The sequence below is a fragment of the Drosophila obscura genome, unplaced genomic scaffold (assembly GCF_018151105.1).
Source record: "Drosophila obscura isolate BZ-5 IFL unplaced genomic scaffold, ASM1815110v1 contig_186, whole genome shotgun sequence".
NCBI lineage: Eukaryota > Metazoa > Arthropoda > Insecta > Diptera > Drosophilidae > Drosophila > Drosophila obscura.
In genome coordinates this window covers 10,407,270-10,427,652 of record NW_024542774.1, presented here as the reverse complement: position 1 = coordinate 10,427,652, position 20,383 = coordinate 10,407,270, and the positions used below count along the sequence as shown (strand labels likewise).

The 20,383-nt window shown below is 37.1% G+C and overlaps 6 protein-coding genes across 11 annotated transcripts; 4 read left to right on the top strand and 2 right to left on the bottom strand.

The window, feature by feature from the left end:
- Positions 1-1,164: 1,164 nt before the first annotated feature.
- On the bottom strand, positions 1,165-3,766 carry LOC111075189 (digestive organ expansion factor homolog). Its single transcript, XM_022368315.2, has 3 exons — positions 3,426-3,766; positions 2,668-3,366; positions 1,165-2,613 (listed from the first exon to the last, which is right to left on the bottom strand). Exons 1-3 carry the CDS (start codon positions 3,682-3,684, stop codon positions 1,478-1,480), a joined length of 2,094 nt encoding a protein of 697 aa, XP_022224007.2. The 5' UTR covers positions 3,685-3,766; the 3' UTR covers positions 1,165-1,477.
- Positions 3,767-4,704: 938 nt separating this feature from the next.
- LOC111075188 (probable transaldolase) lies at positions 4,705-6,492 on the top strand. Its single transcript, XM_022368314.2, has 3 exons — positions 4,705-4,824; positions 5,415-5,538; positions 5,605-6,492. Exons 1-3 carry the CDS (start codon positions 4,728-4,730, stop codon positions 6,377-6,379), a joined length of 996 nt encoding a protein of 331 aa, XP_022224006.2. The 5' UTR covers positions 4,705-4,727; the 3' UTR covers positions 6,380-6,492.
- A 473-nt stretch (positions 6,493-6,965) lies between these two features.
- On the top strand, positions 6,966-11,237 carry LOC111075232 (guanine nucleotide-binding protein G(s) subunit alpha). Of its 4 annotated transcripts, none has more exons than XM_022368376.2 (9): positions 6,966-6,983; positions 8,374-8,850; positions 8,973-9,069; positions 9,227-9,347; positions 9,883-10,011; positions 10,076-10,255; positions 10,321-10,445; positions 10,723-10,805; positions 10,898-11,237. In XM_022368376.2, exons 2-9 carry the CDS (start codon positions 8,575-8,577, stop codon positions 11,042-11,044), a joined length of 1,158 nt encoding a protein of 385 aa, XP_022224068.1. In that variant the 5' UTR covers positions 6,966-6,983; positions 8,374-8,574; the 3' UTR covers positions 11,045-11,237. The 4 variants fall into 4 exon arrangements, with proteins under 4 accessions (XP_022224068.1, XP_022224066.1, XP_022224069.1 ...); XM_022368374.2 differs by lacking the exon at positions 6,966-6,983 and adding an exon at positions 7,090-7,212; XM_022368377.2 differs by lacking the exon at positions 6,966-6,983 and adding an exon at positions 7,091-7,212 and having other exon boundaries at positions 10,732-10,805.
- On the bottom strand, positions 11,227-13,455 carry LOC111075233. Of its 3 annotated transcripts, XM_022368378.2 has the most exons (4): positions 13,307-13,455; positions 13,085-13,130; positions 12,157-12,193; positions 11,248-11,664 (listed from the first exon to the last, which is right to left on the bottom strand). In XM_022368378.2, the coding sequence occupies exons 1-4, from the start codon at positions 13,409-13,411 to the stop codon at positions 11,397-11,399; spliced, it is 456 nt and encodes a 151-aa protein (XP_022224070.1). In that variant the 5' UTR covers positions 13,412-13,455; the 3' UTR covers positions 11,248-11,396. The 3 variants fall into 3 exon arrangements, with proteins under 3 accessions (XP_022224072.1, XP_022224070.1, XP_022224071.1); XM_022368379.2 differs by lacking the exons at positions 11,248-11,664; positions 12,157-12,193 and adding an exon at positions 12,458-12,875 and having other exon boundaries at positions 13,307-13,452; XM_022368380.2 differs by lacking the exons at positions 12,157-12,193; positions 13,085-13,130; positions 13,307-13,455 and adding an exon at positions 11,799-11,866 and having other exon boundaries at positions 11,227-11,664.
- A 3,267-nt stretch (positions 13,456-16,722) lies between these two features.
- Positions 16,723-19,898, top strand: LOC111075195 (stomatin-like protein 2, mitochondrial). Its single transcript, XM_022368321.2, has 7 exons — positions 16,723-16,833; positions 16,896-16,997; positions 17,061-17,268; positions 17,339-17,538; positions 17,599-17,743; positions 17,806-17,921; positions 19,587-19,898. The coding sequence occupies exons 1-7, from the start codon at positions 16,792-16,794 to the stop codon at positions 19,869-19,871; spliced, it is 1,098 nt and encodes a 365-aa protein (XP_022224013.1). The 5' UTR covers positions 16,723-16,791; the 3' UTR covers positions 19,872-19,898.
- On the top strand, positions 17,949-19,651 carry LOC111075193 (fizzy-related protein homolog). The gene has a single exon (XM_022368320.2). It carries the CDS (start codon positions 18,047-18,049, stop codon positions 19,424-19,426), a length of 1,380 nt encoding a protein of 459 aa, XP_022224012.1. The 5' UTR covers positions 17,949-18,046; the 3' UTR covers positions 19,427-19,651.
- Positions 19,899-20,383: the final 485 nt, after the last annotated feature.

Sequence of the window (20,383 nt, the reverse complement as noted above, 5' to 3'; positions counted from 1 at the left end):
TTAGCACGCACAAACTTTTGAGCACTTACCACCGATTGTTGGCGGTTGTGCTCGTGTGTTCTTCTGCTCGGATCTCGCAGAAGGAAAATATATTGTCGGCCGCAGATACATATACGTAGGTAGATGTAGATACGATACAGATACATACAGGCACATCCATATGGCTGTATGTACCAACGTGTGCTGTTCTCAAAGATGCGAAGCGAAGCTGTGTGGGGCAATATGGGGAGATGATCATCGGTATTTGTGAGTGTAGAGCGTATTTAAAACTGCACGTGTGTCTGTTTAATATTTAGAAATCGTTATTTATAAATTCTGCCCCGTGAATCGTAGTATGTTAGTGCAAAGCGTTTGACACAGGATTATTTGGATAAAAGCTTGCGATTCTGGATTTATCAATGAATAGTTTCAAAAAAGTCAAGTTCATTGTTAATTGTCAAGAAATCCCATTAACGTGATAAATATAATAAAACCCCACAATCTTGGTTTCTAATGTATGGGCTTTACTCGTGCCACATTGAAACATAGATGGTTATTATTTGTATCCAAGCATGAACCTTATTTTTTGGTACTGCAGATAGCAATCCCAAAGTCAGAACAATTAAAAGAGTGTGCACGTTCCGGATATTTTTGCTTTTTTTCTTCTAGTTTCAGCAGAGACTGGCAGCCGTCGTTTAGCCGCTTAAAAATAGTCTTGTAATGCCTTTATGGCCTCTCAAAAAGTTGGCATGAGCGCAATCGCTCTCCGCACATGTTCTTTTCTGTATTATATCCGCCTTTTGCAGCACCTATAACAAAATTTCAGAGAGCACCCATAAATATGCATTTGTCTACTATTTTACCTTTCATATATGTACATATACATATATGGACACTATTTTGTAAACTACCTGAATAACTTAAAGATATAAATATCAGGGTCACGGCTCGACTCCGGTGCTAATCCCCATCTGCTGTAGACCCAAAAACGCATCAAATAATCTTGTACTTATTGAATAATTTTTGCATGGTTATACTCGATATATAATCATCATAATATTACATTATATATACTTACCAAATCTTAAAACTAGATACATCCAAAATTATCCTAAAAGTGCTATGTTTTAAAGAAGTTTTTGATTTTTCTGATTATAAATATGAGTAACATGGAATTATTTGTTTTTAGAAATTCTGATATTATATAAAATTTATTTTGTATTCTTTGACTCAAAAGATTACAATTTTGTTATGTAACAATTGCATTTGCAGTTTGCTTAGAAAATAAACTAGCAAAGGTGTATGTAACTCCGACAAATAAAAGCAGTCTTGGCGAAATGTCCTTCCCCGCGAAAATGCATTTCCGCCTATAAATATATTTAATGCAGTGTGCCATTATTTCAATAAATAATAATTTTCGTTTTGCAATGACACATATGTATATTTTCATTAAAAAATATGTACACACGTTCACTGTAAGGTCTGCATTGTGGGCTATTTATGTCTTGGTCGAAAAGAGGTAGGAATCTTTTTTTCCCGTGGTCAATTTAAGCGCATTTTCGCTTCCAACGATGTTGCTCAAACTAAGAAGGTCATACTTTGTATAGAGTATATTAACACTCATTTCATCTCCAAAGCCGTCTCGCGGGTTCTGGTTGGATTCGAGCATCAAATTGATTAGCTCTGAGTAAAAGTGCGGAAAGTTTGGCGGTTGGTACATAATTAAATTTCGGATACCCTTGATTCGGGTGCGTCGGAAGAAGTGCGCCCTTTCCGAATAAAGCAGAACAGACGCTCCGCTGTGGAAGAATATGTCTCTCGCCCGGGAAATTTTTTCCTTCTTGGTGTATTCGCTTATCTGAACAAAACTAATCATATCAGTTTTGAACTGATTGCGTATACGTACGAAGTCGAAGTAGCTGGGCACGTACAGCATACAATGCGAAAAGCCGGGTTTACTAAATTGGGGCATTATGTGCTTGACAAAATGCTGAAAGCGATCATCGAATGTTGACTCCACATTGGAGCAGTTAATTCGCCGGAAAACTTGTTGAATTGGCGTGATGACATTCCGGATATCGCCTTGTTCCACTAGATTTGTGACCCGCACTTTGCCTTGGTAGTTTTGGCATTTGCTGTTGAGCACGGCCCGAAATTCTGGAAGCTCGTGGGATGAGAAAAATAAGGTTTGACGGTAGAAGCTAGAAGCTCCGCTCAGACACCAAGTCCGAACCCGTTGGCAATTTGTGTCCGGCAGTTTCTGCGGTTGCAGATGAAGGTGGTCCAGCGAGTGAAGTAGATTCTCCCAGTTCTGCGCTAGGAAAAGTTCCGCCTGGTCGATTATAAGTAATTCAATTGAGTTTAAGAAGTCAAAGTCATTGTCCTTGTCCGTAACAAGCATTCGGAGTCCTAGCGGGGAAGCGATCAGTATGTCTGAGGAGTTCATATCAGAAAAAAGCGAAACGGCTTTCTTTGTGAAACGCATTCCAATTTTAAAGTTGTCATCTGTGTTTCCACTGAATGTTTGCTCATAGTCAAATGGTTTTGGGTTCGTTTTCGGGAAATATATCGTATTTCCCGAGTAATCTTGAAGGAACCGCTCATAATTTGCCATTGAATTTTTCCTGGTTTGATCTGCAAAATAAATGATGGATTGTTTTTCTTTGGCCTACAACTTGTCTTTCTTACCGTCTTGACTTCCAAATAGTAAGTCTCCGATAACCTTAACTATCTTCAAAGCCGACTCCCTGAAGGGCACTATAAAGAGCACCTTCATCCGCTTCAGTCCTTGGTCTCTGAATGTCTCCGGAATAGAAATTTCATTCGGTGACAACTTTAGTGATTTGGCCAGTGCCGCCACTTTCTCATTATTACGCAGAATCAGTGATCTGACCTTTAGCATGTGGTTTAGCGCATGCAGGCAGTACATGTACCGGATCTCTTCGGCATTGCTGTGTGTTCGGTGGGGATAGTATAGGTCCTGATAGTTATTCGCAATGTGAAAGAGTTCAGACTGTAGCGAAGAAAGGGGTAACGCAACCTTTGCGCTTATGGACATTTTGACCTCCAACTTTTGGAGATCAGAAGAGTCCGAAATGCCACTCGGTGGACTGCAGTCGGGATTGTGTGTATTCGCGTCTAGCCGTGGTATTTCAAACTTTAAATTTCCCACTGCCGGCCAACTGCTCTTGATCATTGTGGCATCCGTCCGCGAAATCAAATCGTTGACATTGTCTGCAGAAAGGTCATAATCAAATCGTTTCGAAAATGAATTGTACGAATCAAAGTCATCATTCGATTGGACAGGAGTTTTTCTCTGTTTCTCAATGGATTTTACTGGTGTAGGCTCCGAGGTCCCGTCGTTCTCGCTTGCGCTGAGAAATCGGCCTGCAAAATCATTGTAGTCAAGGAAAATGCTTTGAAAATATAATTTATTGCTTACATACTTGTTTGTACGTTGTTGTATCCATTTACCAGCTGCTCATAGAATCCAGTTTCGTCATGTAATTCGTCTTGTAATTCGGGCAGCAGATCTGCTTCAGGCTCAAATCTCCCTGTCAGGGCCGGTCGTTCCTTTCTGTGCGATTCCTCCATTTGCTTGCTTCTCTGAATGTAGCTATAGTTTTTCGAAAATTTCTCATTCTTGCGAACGGGGGCCACCTGCCGGTATGGCTTTACTTTATTTTTCGAGTGTTTCTGCTTCATGTTAATCTCAATTTTCTAGCAAACAATTTAAAATAGAACAATTCAATTCAACTAAAAACACGCACGTGCAGTTTTGATAAACATAAACATATGGATCCGATTACAAGTATCGATATAACATAGTGGTGGTAGATATGTGGGCACGCTATTGTGAATGGAATTAAGTTAACTAAATGGGAATGAAATATTTTATATATAGCATATTATATTATATTATATAATATATTATTATTGTTATATTAAAATATAGAATGGAAATCTAGTGCCGAAGATTTCCATCCGCACATCAAGCTGCAGTAGGCAACTTCCAGGAAAACGATTGCGAATGTTTGAACGATTGGTGTCGGGCAGGGTGAAGGGTAATCTCATCCACCCCGCTCTGGAGAGCGTTTAAAACGGTTTAACTTAACGCAAGGTGTTTAGTTCACCTGTTTAAATAGAGGGGGTTAAGTGGGTTAAGTTCGTTTTTTCCTCAGTGTATTACGGTATATTTTTAAAATGAGATAGTATATTTCGGTAGTAGAGCTTGAGAATCATCGATTTTTGACGACATGTTTTTAAAATTGTTGTGTAGCTTAACCCATTTAGTCCCGAAGGGTTTTTAAAAAACTTTAATAAGAATATAATAACAGAACTTGGTCGAAAACATAGTTATGTTGCTTAAATACTCAATTAATCTTAGGTATTCGTGGAGGTACAATTATTTTTTCAATAAACTCTTATAATAAGCGTGGCATATCAAAATTTCATCAAGCCGTCTAGAAGCAGCGCTTAGTGGGTTAAATTGAATATGTGAATTTGTGAATGTATGTATATAAAAAGTGTATATACAGTTCCATATATTCCATATATATATATATTTTGTATATACAACTAAAAATCATCTTTTAATCAAAACATATGATATTTTTAAATTATTCTATTTAACAAAAAACATCGATGATTGAGAAAAATCATCGATGTCTGCAGCGAACACTCAAACATCGATGTTTCTCCAGCTCTAATCGATAGACCCACTGCTAACTTTTTTTATATTTTTTGTAATGGGAAGCGATCGCACGTCAAAAAAGCTAAAGATGTCGGTCCTGCAACAACTTAAACAAATCACCACAATAGTGGCTGACACCGGCGACTTTGAAGGTACTTAAATACGAATATACATACATACAAAGTAAAGTAAAGGTGAGGTTAATAGTTCACTTAAAGCTGAGTTTGATCTGGAACATACACACACATACAAAATAAGCCGAAACATGCTTTTCTGAAGTATGTAAATGTTATGCTGTATGTTCAGGAGTGGAGTTCAATGATAATCATACAAATGTATGTACATACGTGCATGCATGAATAACATCTCTCTATTCGAGTTGCTGTTATCTTCTTTTGTGAAGATCAAATAAAAGTGAAAAAGCAGAATTCAACCTGACTTTACTTTGACCTTATGTGCATACGTGTGTTGGAAATGTGACCGCTGTAGTGATAAGGTTTCAAATCTACAAGCAATTATACATAGGTACATACATATGTGTTTAAGAGAGCTTTGGCAATGGAAGGTCAAGGATTTGTTCATGTAAAATGAAAGTCGGCCGGCCTGTGGTTTTGTTCAAACCGGTTTAAAGGTCGTTCTAACAACAGTCTAAAAAGTGATTCAGCCAGCCTTCTTATGCAAATTGGTTTATTCTAAACACCACTGCAAAGAAAAAAAACTTGACATTCAATTTTATTTTTAGCCATCAATATCTACAAGCCAACGGATGCCACGACAAATCCTTCCCTTATTTTATCGGCGTCGTCCATGGAACGGTACCAGCCCTTGGTACAGAAGGCAGTGGACTATGCTAAGAGCCAAAAAGGGTATACATTTTTAATATATTGCTTATATGTACTTTCATATCACTAAGCTCTGCAATTTGTTTTCAGTTCTTTGAACGATCAAGTTTCCGAGGCAATGGACTATTTGTGCGTGCTGTTTGGAACCGAAATTCTGAAAGTTGTTCCTGGAAGGGTGTCTACGGAAATAGACGCCCGATTGTCATTCGACACAAAGAACAGCGTGGCGAAGGCATTGAAGCTGATCAATCTGTATAAATCCCTTGGAATCGAAAAGGAACGCATCCTGATCAAATTGGCATCCACCTGGGAGGGAATCAAGGCGGCAGAGATTTTGGAAAACGAGCATGGTGTGCACTGCAACCTGACCCTTCTGTTCTCATTCGCGCAGGCAGTGGCATGCGCAGAGGCTGGTGTCACCTTAATCTCCCCTTTTGTGGGACGGATATTGGATTGGTATGTGGCCAACACGGATAACAAGAAGTATGAGCCTCTAAAGGACCCTGGCGTGATTTCGGTAACGAAAATCTATAACTACTATAAGAAGTACGATTACAAAACCCTTGTTATGGGGGCGTCATTCCGGAATGTGGGCGAAATCAAAGCGCTCGCTGGATGTGATTTGCTGACGATTAGCCCGTCGCTGCTGAAGGAACTGGAGAACGATATCGATTCGGTGACCACATATTTGTCGGTTGACAATGCAAAGGTGCAGGACATCGAAAAGATTGCCGTGGACGAGAGCAAATTCCGTTGGTTGCTCAATGAAGATCCAATGGCAACTGATAAACTTTCCGAGGGCATTCGAAAATTTGCAGTGGACACCGTGAAGCTGGAGAAATTGATCAAAAGTTACTTTAAGTAAGCCCTTGGGCTTTCTCCGGTACCAGTTTCAAACCACGTGTATGCGTTGTAATGGGTGGAGGATGAAACATGTTTCAAAAAACATATATTTTTGTACTTGAATAAAAATTAAAAATTAAAAAATGAGCATTTTAGCGACAGCGAGACGTGGGCTAAGTTCAATTATTAAAATTAAAAGGAAATTATTATCTTGTCTTCTGGCGGAGCTATGTATATATCGCTTCAAAGCTACTTAATTCCGAGGAATTATATTCTACTCCTAAATATTAATATTATTAACTTTAATAATTAAATTTTTATGCAGACTAAGTGGATAGCACTATACAACACTGGAATTGCACAATTTCGATATACATGGCACAGAATTAAAGGAAAATTTGAAACACAATACCCTTGCGAACAGGATATTAGAAAATTAATGAGATGTTTGTAACAAAAGGACGTACATGGATTAATTGGGTGGTTTTGCCGAATTCAGAGTCGTTCATGGCACAAAACTACCGATATCACTACATCGATATCAACAAAATATATCGGCATAGTATCAATATATATTTAACATCCCATCCCTAGGTTGAATACATAAAATAAAAAATATAAAAAAAGTGAGTTAGTGTGGTTTAAAAATGCATTTTTAGTGTGATAATTCATGCCATTGCAATCCAGCGCAGGTGGAAAATGTTTGGCCATTTCCGCTCATAGTCATAGTCCGCTCCGCGTCAAGTGTCATCAAAGTATCTTTTTCTGCACCTCCGAAAGTTGCTCTGCTCTCCGATATCGTGTGCACCTTTTGCTTTCAGCCACCCAAGTTGCTCCCATGAATAAAAATGTTCGGTAATGCACGGTAAACAATAACCATACCATTGTCAAACATAGGGAACGTATACGCCTGTGACAATGATGTGATTCGGTGGCCGAGGTCCGAGTCGACTTCCTTTCATCCTTAGACCCGAAATCAGTGAAAAATCGTTCGCGCATGAATTCAAAATACTATCAGATGGGTATAATATAGTTTCCCAAAGTGTCAAAGAAATGGCAAATATACATATAGAGATATATGTACATACATTTATTTATGTACATCCATTCACACATGCAAACGGAGAACTTGTGTCTATATGCATATATATCCAAGCACATACATATGTATATATGAGTAGATACACAACGATGTGTATATCTGTCTAATATATGTACATATGTATGTATATATGTACCCGCTTAGATCCCGATGAATTTATGCACATTTATTTACAATTAAATATTCGGTTGAAGTATGTATTTTGGGTGGACAACAATAATTAATAGATTAAACACTTCTGCATATAATATGTACAAATATTCATATTCAAAGTAAAAGTTTAATCAAATTTTCGCCCATTTACATACATATATTTCGGCAAAAAAAATATATATATTCGCCCACTGAATGAAAAATATAGGCATCGTACATACATATGTATGTATTTTAACTGCCTTACGGGCCTGCAGATGAAATTATGTTGGTATCTCTATGTACATGCGTACCTGCACCTTTGTATGCGCAAAAATTCCACCCGCCCTCTGCTTCACCTGTTACACTGCCCTGATGTACAAGATTCGTCCTGCTACTGCTGATGGGGTGCCGTGCTGATGTATTCAAGTGAAATATTGCCATTTTTTCAAGATTGATTTCGAATGTAGTTCTGCAAACGCGCAGCATAATTTTCAGAAACATTAAAGCTCTGCTTGAACCACAAACATTACATTCAATCCGTGACTCACATTATAAATGTCGTAAATTCGTTTGTATACACCTGCATTTATATACATACGAGTCACAAAAATAGTACACAATAAGTAAACAAAAAGTGAATTTTTAAGCTAAAGCTAAATCTTCAATTGGGATATTAGATAGGAGTTGTGCAAAATTCATTGAATGCTATCTTCCCTTTCAAATCTTAGGTCTGCTGAAACTAATTTCATTTATTTATATTTCTAATGCCCTGAATTCAGCTTTCGGCGCGTATCTCTCGAAGCTCTGAGCGACCGGTGGTGTTACTGAGATTGGGGAAGTGAACGATACAAAAGGAAATTGTGTATTGACTCGAAAACTCAGCTATACTGGAGCAGAACGGAGAAAATACAAGGGGTGCCGAGTCACCCGACGCCAACCAGGAAAATCGAGCGACGTGTTGGTGGACGCCCTGGGCTGCAATGGGTTGCTTTGGGTCCCCCACCTCGAAGCAGTCCGATGTGAACTCGGAGGATTCAAAAAGTCAAAAGCGCCGGAGCGATGCAATATCTAGACAGTTGCAGAAGGATAAACAGCTCTATAGGGCCACACACAGGCTGCTCCTGTTGGGAGCCGGTGAGTCTGGTAAATCAACTATAGTCAAGCAAATGCGAATATTGCATGTCGACGGATTTTCTGAAACAGAGAAAAAACAGAAAATTGATGATATTAAAAAGAATATTCGAGACGCTATCTTGGTAAGTGCTATACACAATTGTCCAGCATTGACAATATTATAGAGTTTTGTTTTTGCCAAAAATTATTTTCATTATATACGATTACTTACCGATGCAAACATTATCAATTATTTGTCTTACAGACTATTACAGGAGCCATGAGTACACTTAATCCACCTGTAGCTTTAGAAAAGAAAGAAAATGAACCCAGAGTGGAATATATTCAGGATTATGCATCTAGTAAGATATCAGATTTGGAACTACATACATATGTACAAAATTCAATTAAATTAAAATTAACTTATAAATATAAATTTATAAAATTGAATATTATGATCATATAAAACCAAACGTTTAAATATCGAGTGTAACTCTCAACATCTTTTTAATTCTACAGGTCCGGACTTTAATTATCCTCCTGAATTCTATGAGCATACCGAAGAACTATGGAAAGACAAGGGCGTTCTTCAAACCTATGAGAGATCAAATGAGTATCAATTAATTGACTGTGCGAAATAGTAAGTATAGAATTTAAATTAAAAATGTTAAGAAAAAGTCGGATTAGAAGTTCAATGTGTCATATATGTATATTTTAAACAACTTCTTAATATCAGTGTGCTTGCCGACTTGGCTTACATTTTTGATGATCATACAGACATCTATACCGCCAAATCCAAATTTATGTTCAACAATACACCTGAACTGAAAATATTCTGATAGTTTTACTGTGTGTTTTTCCTGAAAGTGCCACAAACACTGATGATTAAAAGTATACAGTGGATTGAAAGTATGGATTAACTATTTATAATACTAAATAACACATATTGCTTGAGAAACAAAAACTAAGTAGGCTTCTGAAATATCTTAATTAACTATAGTTGGCAAACTACAATTAATAAACAATTTCTACGAGTATTTGCTGTAATAGCTATGACAGATATTATTAATCCATATAGTTTCAGTATACTGGTTTACAATTTAAAATTGTAATAAATGCTTATAGCAGAAACCTTGTAAGATAACCATATTCATGCATGATATTTTATATTCAAGCTTTCTGGATCGTGTTAGCACAATTAAGAACCCAAACTATACCCCAAATGAGCAAGATATTCTTCGATGCCGTGTTTTGACTTCTGGAATATTCGAAACAAGATTTCAGGTGGACAAAGTTAATTTTCAGTGAGTAAAAATGTCTTTGAATGCATATTATTTGAGTCTTAACTGGAATGTCGCGTGTGTACAGCATGTTTGATGTAGGAGGACAGCGGGACGAGCGCAGGAAGTGGATTCAATGTTTCAATGATGTAACTGCTATTATATTCGTAACAGCGTGCTCAAGTTATAACATGGTTTTGCGTGAAGATCCCACCCAAAATCGGCTTCGAGAATCATTGGATTTGTTTAAGAGTATTTGGAATAACAGGTAAAATCACTCAACTCAATCACAATTTGGGTTTGCTTTGCTTATGGTTAACCTTCTCATTTTAGATGGCTTCGCACGATTTCTATTATACTATTTTTAAATAAGCAAGATTTGTTAGCAGAGAAAATTAAGGCTGGAAAAAGTAAATTGTCGGAATATTTCTCCGAGTTTAACAAATACCAAACGCCAAGTAAGTATTACCTAATCCAATCCCGCATCAATATATATATATATGATATATACTTCGATATTTGTCACCAAACAAATAAATAAAAAAATAAAAAGAAATAACCAATTAAGATCCAAATTATTGCAATAATAAACGAAACATACACCCAATTCTGATCGTAGAGCAGCTGGTTAATTATTAAGGATTGTACCTTTGAAGTTTACTTTTAAGCTCATCCATATGTTGATAGAATTTCTTTAATGGTTAATATGATATTGTCTTTTTTTAAAATGTGTTGTCGACATAGGTGACGCAATAATGGAATCAAATGACGACCCAGAAGTAATACGAGCAAAATATTTCATACGAGACGAGTTTCTAGTAAGTCAGCCCAGCCCACCCTTATATGACGCTTATATGATTGGTACAGTACACGACAACTAATCGTTTATATTTCTGTTTTGTTTTAATAGCGTATTTCTACCGCTAGTGGAGATGGTAAACACTACTGCTATCCACATTTCACATGCGCCGTTGACACAGAAAACATTAAACGAGTGTTTAATGATTGCAGAGACATTATTCAAAGGATGCACCTTCGTCAATATGAATTGTTATAGGTTATCCCCCATCGCCGTAATGCAAGTAAATAAAAATATTAATGACTTACTGTTTTAAATATAATTATCAAATGTAATTTGTATTTAAATAGTCCCTTGATTAAAAGAAAAAAAAATTCGCTGCATTTAGATCTGGTATGACCTTTCACAAAACTCAACATTAAAGAATAATAAATAAACATGTTAATAACAATAATATTTGTTTTATTTATAATATATATTTGAGTGCATTTATTGTATTTTCCATAATTAATCCCTTGACATGAAGCCTATTTGGAGGAGTATCTGTAGTATCTTTCGGTCGTGTATCGTTCGTAGCCGTGAGAATTTACAAGCGCTTAAAATGATATCACTAGACAAGTTGGTTCAGAATGCTGAAACTGGCCGATGCCTTGTCAATTTCATCGAAGTTCCTTTTGAGTTTGCTGCCCCAGGTATCCTTGTTGTAGATGGGATCCATTCTAATAAGATATGGCACAGTCTCCCTATGGTGGCTACTTCCGACGGGTTTCCCCGGTACTAATCGCTCCGCGCAGGGCTTAACGTTGTACTTGGTTTTGAAATCCGACTGGCTACACTCATAGCAGACGACTGTTTGCCCGTTCGTGGTAGCTATTAACCTGCAACAGAAATTAAACATTTTGATCATCATTTCTTTCCTTCTTCATTCACTCTGTAGGGTGTCACTGTGTCACTGTTTGACTGTTTATTTCTCTTTAATTAAAAGAGGTAGGAGGTACAGTAAAAAACTCACATAGCAATCAATAAGTTGCATTTTAGCACCGAATAGTTTCTAGACCTTTGAAGTTAGAAGGTTTAACATGGACGCATCTGTTATCTGTATATGTATACAGCATTTGTTTCGATAAAATTCGGATAAGACCTGATAACAGCAGTTTAATCTTGAATATTTGATAAGTCCGTTAGACAGTTACTATTAACGTTCATATGTTACTGGATTTTTCATATGTACCTATGTATGTGTGTACATAAATACATATGTACATATTCTAAAAATGGTTGAAAAAATAAACTTTCTTTTGTGGATGGAAGTTTGCAGTGCAGACAAAGACCAGACCACGGTCGTATAATAACTAGATTGATGCACTTACCTTACGATAAAAGGTCCGTCATATTTCTTTGATCCGGCTTGCAAAAGAGAAAATATATTTTTAAAATAGTTTGAAGAGTTAATTAAGATTGTGTTAAAGAATATAATGTAAAGCAGAAACAAGCCATGTCCTTCTTTGTTTTACCAGATATATACTTATGTACATATGTATACCGTACATGCTGCAGAATCTAAAATATTGGAATATTACGACATAACTATACATTTTTATTACAAGTATTTAAGTGATAATATATTTATATGATACAAATAAATAAATAAATTTTCGGTTTTCAGTGGTATAAATTAAAAAACTACGTATAAATGCAATAATTTATTAACAAATAGTAGCTACATCCTTTGATATGTACACATCAAATAAGTATCCCTTACATTATTTACACTTTACAGTCAAATCATGTACATATTACGATGGTGCGGTCTGCAATGTTAGAAAATCTTAGGCGCTTAGAAGTCTGCTACTCCTCTTGATTAGATGTCCTCCACCAATGCTATCTAAATTACGCTTAGACATTGCCCGCGACATCCTTTCAGACAGAGTTTCAAAGTTTTTATTCTTTGTAAGTAACATGCTTCTTAAGAAACTGTTGTAAAATTCATTTAAAAAAGGTGAAGCGGTTGAAATGTCATCGCTTATGAGGCTGGTCGGACGAAAACTTTCGCCGTTCCCGTTACCAAATTGCTTTAAAGCTGAACGATCTGGCCAAAATAATAAAAATTCAAAAATAATTAATTATATATAAACAGATTGGCCATTTAAAACAAAATAATGTAAACTTTTTTTAAATGATAAATATTGGATGCCGGTCAATAAGTAAATTGGACTAATGGTATATTATGTCTATATAAGACAAAGCTATTTATAATATGAAATTCAAAGTACAATTTTGGATACACATATATATTACCTTCACACAGATATTTTCCATCCATCAATTCGTCATTACTTATGTCCTGCAATAAATAAGTTGAAGTTCATTCTAATGTTTTCGACCGACTTAAGCCTTTCGATGTACACTAGGCGTAACTAGGATAGTTTTCTACTATAATGTTTTAAGTCATACGGACATAAATATGTATGCATGTATTTTAGGTTAAGGTATTCACTCTGAACAATTTAAAATACATACCACGCTTGGTGCGGCTCTTATAATGTTCAAAAGCGTTGTTACAATAACCAACACAACGAGTAGATTCATATTCTCAATTATATCCCTAGTCCGACGAAACTTCATATGATGAAACAATACTCCTTGGAGTGTGAAAGAAGACTGTGCGATTCAGCCAGTCCGTTGTTCGTTTTATACTGTATTGTGTCCGTAAAGTAAAGCAGGGTAGGGTGAGGGAAACACACAAAGTTACGATAGCTTCCGACCGCTAGGAGCCCCCATCCCATGTAAACGCACCCACTATTAACAGCTTAGTTGTGTGGTTTCCTTTATGCTTTTAATGCGTCACTTGCACCATATTTCAAATAATTTGTGGTAAATACTCCAACAAACAGAACAGTAGTGGTGTCAAGATTTCAGCAAACATACGTGCATTCAAACCATATGCTCATTTTTATTATATTTAGTTTTCATTTACCATCGCATAGTTAGGTTTGAGTTGCCTTTACAGAATTATTTTCTTTTGGTTGTTAATTGAATTATCTACGAGCATGTGTTGAGTTCAAATGGGCTCTTGAATTAAACTCCTAGAAAAATTACTGCTTCAAATCAAGTGAATCAAGTGCAGGGTTTTTTTTTCAGATATGTACTTATATATGTACATCGTGACATAGTATGCCAGGATCCTTTAAGTCATTTGAACATCTTGGACAGAATGATATAAATAAAGAAAGTTATAAATTTCAAAAATATATTTAGTTTATAGTTTTATATAGTGATGAAAAAGTATTGCCCGATATTGGGGGATCCGTACTGTCAGATTGTTACAGAAACAGCTCGACTGCTTAGAAACTGACCAACATTAGCTATATACATAAACTAGGGGACAAGCCCCCTGCGAAATTACCTGGCAAACCATTTGTCGCAGTCAAGTTTCCAGTTTCCAAGTCAAATTACCGGTGATCCAACTTTCAGTGGTAAAATGTGTGGTGGTGTGTCGATCGATCTGTATGATACCAATTAGTCAGTCAACAAATTCTTTATCCTTATGGGATACTGGAGAGCGTCGTATGAACGGTGTGTGTCGGCGATGAACTCAACAACAGGTGCTTTGAATCTATGTGCTCCTCATGTGGGGTTTTATCAGGATTGATGAAAATAGTGACTATCCACTTTCCAATTTGTGCATGTGTGATTTTTGATGGGTGGTGGTAGGAAGGTGAAAAATAATTTACGACCTATTTTCAAACCTACTTATTTCATAAGAATCGGTCGAGCCGTTTTTGGGCAGTTTAACCCGCTTTCTTGTCCGATTAGATCTGGGAAACCCCCTTGCCCTTGCTTCACCAAAGAGTTGTCCAGACTTAAAAAACCTTAAAATCAAGACTTTATGAATAATTTCCAGATGGATTCCTTTCTCTCTTACTCTCTCGCTATGAAAAAGCTCAGTCGAATGGCTCCGTTCTTAACGCTTAATGCTATGCTTTAGCTTCGTAAACAGCAATTGTCGATCTTTTGTCCCAATTTTTCCAAGCAACATATTCTCAGGAAAGCTACTCTGGTCTACCTGATAGAAAAAAGGCATAGTAAAAATAGCTACAATCATATTTGAATTTAAAATGCGATTTTTTAATAATTTAAATTAATTAATTAATTTTTTTAAAATTAAGTAGAATTCACTTTGATTCAAACATAATTGTATTAAAATGGCTTTTTTAATGCGTTCATATTTAATCTTAATACAAAAAACTTTAAAATAAATATAATATTTTAAATTTGTAGTTTAATATGTTTCATATTTAAATTGAATATTATTATGACTTGATTTCAAAATTTTTGTTTTAAAATCAAGAGGAAAACTTTTTATTTTAAATAATCCATATTAAATGAAATTAAATATTTTTTGTCTATTTTAAATATGTTATATATTTTTGTGTCCCTCGAATGCCCAACTGGTTCACGCGCAGCCTTGAATGCACAGTTTAAATTATCTTCGCGCAGGGGAAATATCACAACCAATGCAGTTCTACTCATGTTGCGATTATTTCTAGTTGAAAACTTTAACCAGTGTGAATTTCCCACCATGAGGACTTGAAATGTAGTCCGCGTAGGCAAAATAACCGATTAGTTTAAAAATTAAATATACTCAATATAAATATGAAACATATTAAATTTAAGCATAAAATATTTTTAAATTAAATATTAAACATATTAGATTTAAATATTAAACATATTAAATTTAAATATGAAACATATTAAATTTAAATATGAAATATATTCAATTTAAATATTTTCATATTTATATCAAAATGTAAGTGAAAAATATTCAATTTTAATACAACCACTCTTGGACGAAAATCAATGGCATAAATCAATATTAAAATCTAAAAATATTAGAAATATTAGAATTTCAGGGATTTTCAGGGATATGTGAATGATTTTAAGCTCTGTGTCCAGTATACATACTCTTTATTTCACTCTCGCTTGGAATACGACCTCAATAGTTTTAAGCCATGTTGTTCAAATTTGGTACACCTAAATAATAATTATATAATAATAAATAATTATTAAACGGTGGTAAGGAATGTAAAGACCCCTAACAAAGACTATCTATAATTCGCTAGTTTGTTCGATTTTAGAATACGGCTCTTAATATGAATACGGTATGAGGGAGTTAGGTTTTCTGACGACCAGGGCGAATATGAGATGAGGCGCCTTATATTTTGGAAGGTTTTTTTGTTTTTGAGTATATCGAACATTTAACCAGAAAACAAATCAAATTCTTGAATAGATTAAAAACAGGTCAATCTCAAAAAAGGTCATTGTTAAGTATTTCAACACAGCTTTAGCATTAATTAAAGAAAATAGGGTATACAAATGCCCATACCACCGTTGACCATCAACAAGTGTTCAAATGACGTAACATTCCGAAAACATTACATTTGTAGTATTAGTATTATTATTATTATTGTATTAACAATCCAAATGGAGTCGCTAAAATACGATATATTGTAGAAAATTGATTAATCTATTGGTTAAAGCTATATTTTAAGTGATATGAATTTTAGCTAGCTTGTAATATTAAATCGAATATCTAAATCGAGGAATATGATCAGCAATAAAGAACGTTAACCCATTCTCGACCAGGTGGTGTGAAATAAAACTCCACTAAAATTATGAAACTTGAAGAACTTTAACGCAGCTCAGGTGAAAGTTATCGTAGAAATATTTGGTGCAAGCAAAGAGGAAGGATGGGTCTTCAAGGATAATTTACAAACAGCATTAATGTAAGCGGCTTAAATCAAACTGTTCACCTGTATTAATAGAAGGGGGTTAAGTGGGCTAAGATAGTTCACCCACTCATGATTTTTGGTATATGTATATAGTATAGTATATTTCGTAACTTTTGTGGTATATTACGGTATATTTCTGAGGGTCAGTCACACTGCTTCTTAGTCTGTTTTGCTTTATTTTTATATCAAAATCAGCACATAAATTATTTTAAAATGTCCAGATTTCTCCTTTCTTCACGAAGACTAATGCCCCAGGTCTGTTAGAGAGCTGCCAACACAAATATTTGATTTGGACTTCATGTATTAACCTTTTACAGCAAGATTTCCTGCTTGCCGGCTCATGGGTTTCCACCCAGTTTTTTCGCGGAAAGGCATCGACTCCCATGAACACCGTTGTAATGTTCGTACCACAACAAGAGGTATGTTCTAATGTTGGATAATACTTATGCTGTCTTATTCCAATTGTAAATGTAATTAATAAGGCCTGGGTAGTCGAGCGTATGGGTAGATTTCATAGAATTCTTGACCCTGGCCTCAATGTTTTGGTTCCTATTGCGGACAAGATCAAATATGTCCAGAGCTTGAAGGAAATTGCGATAGACGTTCCGAAACAGAGTGCCATTACATCCGACAATGTCACACTTGACATCGATGGAGTGCTTTACTTGCGGATCATTGATCCATACCGAGGTTAGTTATACATTACATCGATTCGCGTTCGTGTGTGTGCGCGTATTTATCTTGTTATATCATTTTTAAGCGTCTTACGGCGTGGAGGATCCTGAGTTTGCTATAACACAACTTGCCCAAACCACAATGAGGTCCGAACTGGGAAAAATGTCATTGGACAAGGTTTTTCGCGAAAGAGAATCCCTAAACGTTAGCATTGTCGATTCAATCAACAAGGCGAGCGAAGCGTGGGGCATTGCCTGCCTGCGTTACGAAATTCGAGACATTCGTGTGAGTATTGGAACAAGCGTCAACAGAAATAAATTTTAATCTTGTAATCCATCTGCATAGCTGCCATCAAGAGTCCATGAAGCAATGCAAATGCAAGTCGAGGCGGAAAGGAGGAAAAGAGCTGCTATATTGGAGTCGGAAGGCGTTCGTGAGGCCGAAATTAATATTGCTGAAGGCAAAAGAAAGTCCAGAATCCTGGCATCTGGTAGGATATATGTCTGTGCACTCAGTGGCTTACAACTAATCACATTCCTTGGTGCTTTCCAGAGGCTGAACGGCAAGAGCATATAAACAAGGCTAGCGGTGAAGCTGCTGCCATTATTGCCGTAGCAGATGCAAGAGCTCGTAGCCTGCAGGCCATAGCGAAATCTCTGGCACACATTGTAAGTATAAAAACACTCTTTTTAAAAACTAAGTGCGTTGGGGAAACTAGAAACTCACATAGATATAATCACAAAAAAAACTGAAAAACAACAAAACGCAAAAACACGGTACATAAAATTGGGAAATGTTCCAACCGGAGTATGAGAAACGACTGCTTGAGGGATTAGGGATATCGGGAGCCAATGGTCGAGAGCAGCTGGACTTACGCAGCATTCCTTCACGCGCCGGAAATAACTGGGCCCGAAACTATTCTTTGGCGGCTGATCCAAACCCGGTTCTTGCGGAACAGCTGCATAATTCCCCCTATGGATGTCTGCTGCGAAATGAGTTGCTAGACTCCGAAGTTTCCTCAATCGATCATTGCAAGCGAAGCAAAAAAATTCTTTTGGATGCGGGGGATTTTACCGAAAAGGAAAACATTCGCGTTTTCGGGTATGGAAATTACTCTTCACCGAACAAGACCGTGCGCGACCCATTCTCAATGATTAGCGAATACAGTCGTAGGCTACTGGGCAGTCCGACTAGTGCAGTCCGCCGGGTATCTCGACTGCCGTATAAGGTTCTTGACGCCCCTGAGCTACAGGATGACTTTTACTTAAACGCTCTTGATTGGTCGTCGAAGGACATACTCGGTGTTGGTCTTGGGTGTTCTCTCTATCTTTGGAGTGCAGTAGACTCCCAAGTAACTCGCCTATGTGACCTTAGCGATGACGATAATCTGATAACAGCTGTCAAATGGCACAGCGGAGGAAACGAGCTAGCCGTTGGCACAAATCATGGCTCCGTAGCCATCTGGGATGTCGACCGCGAGAAGCAGATCTCCAACCTAAGCGGACATATAAACCGTGTTACCGCATTGGACTGGCGAGGCAACAGCTTGGCAAGTGGCTCCCGTGATCGGACCATTTTGCAACGAGATATCCGCACCAATATTATCACCAGCTGCTTGCAAGGCCACAGTCAGGAGGTTTGTGGATTGAAATGGTCTCCGACTTGGGAGTATCTGGCCAGTGGAGGTAATGACAATCGTTTGCTAATATGGACGGCTCGAAGCCCTGAGCCACTTCACAAGTTTACCGAACATAATGCGGCCGTGAAGGCTTTGGGCTGGTCTCCTCACAAGTCTGGTCTTTTGGCCAGCGGCGGGGGTTCCGCCGATCGTTGCCTTCGCTTCTGGAACGTGGTGAGCGGTCAGATGGTACAATCTGTTGACACCGGAGCACAGATCAGTAATTTGGCATGGTCGCGAAATTCAGCTGAGCTTGTTACCACTCATGGATTCGGAGAACCACAGATTGTGTTATGGCGATATCCCTCCCTGAAGCAAGTTGTTAACCTGTCGGGCCATAACCGCCGTGTGATCTATCTATCTGTAAGCCCAGACGGCAGGTCAATAGTAACGGGCGGCGGGGATGAGACACTTCGCTTCTGGAATGTATTTACCCAACGAAAATATCCTATAGAACCACGATCACTTTTGAGCCTTTACTCCGATATACGATAAAGTCCAAATTCTCGAGTACCGAGTATAAAACTACTTCGCGAATTTCGATTAACTTTCCGTATATCGCGAACATTATTAGTTATATGTCTTATTACTAACAAAATATATTTTAAATGATTTTTGGGCATCTGTCTTTTCATTAAAAAACCTCTTTTTCCAGGATGGAAAGAATGCTGCTTCCCTTACACTAGCCGAGCAATACATTGGAGCGTTTAAGAAATTGGCTAAAACAAATAATACGATGATTTTGCCGTCTAACGCCGCAGATGTAAATGGTTTTGTGGCGCAAGCCTTGGCAGTGTACAATCATGTTTCCAGCTCAAACCAGTCCAGCATCGAGTCTTCGGCACATGTAAAAAACGTTGGTTCTTGTCTCAATGCCAATAACATTGAGTACAATCAGATCAATGACGAAAAAAAGAGTGTAAAAATGAATATTGAATAAGGATGAATTAAATGATTGTTGCTATTAACATTGAATCTCTTTTTTGAAACCAGCGACACCAGTCCGAGCCGCCTGACCTAGCTTGTCATAATTATCAGCTATTTATAGTTAATAGGGACGAAGGTGAATTCTTCCATCAAGCGTTAAAAATGTCAGTAATTGTAGCTTCAGCCACTAACCATACAGTATATAGATGTGCCAGTTCATATAACGAAAGTTTTCAGCGTACGTTCCCAGGTCTTCGGCTCTGGGGACGATCGCGTTCGGCTCTGGGAATGACCGAGTTCGGCTCATGACGTGACACGAGCCGACTGGCAGCTAGCATGTATGTGTGTACGTGTATCACTCCAAAATATATGATTGATTGCATAGAATAATTTTAGCTGCCGAAAGCGACTTTGCTTGAGATTTCAGTTTACGTAAATGTGTATGTGTGTAACGCAGATAAGGAAACGTTTCCAACCAAATTTTGTTTCCAGACTCATGTGATATCACACTGCTACAAGTGTATT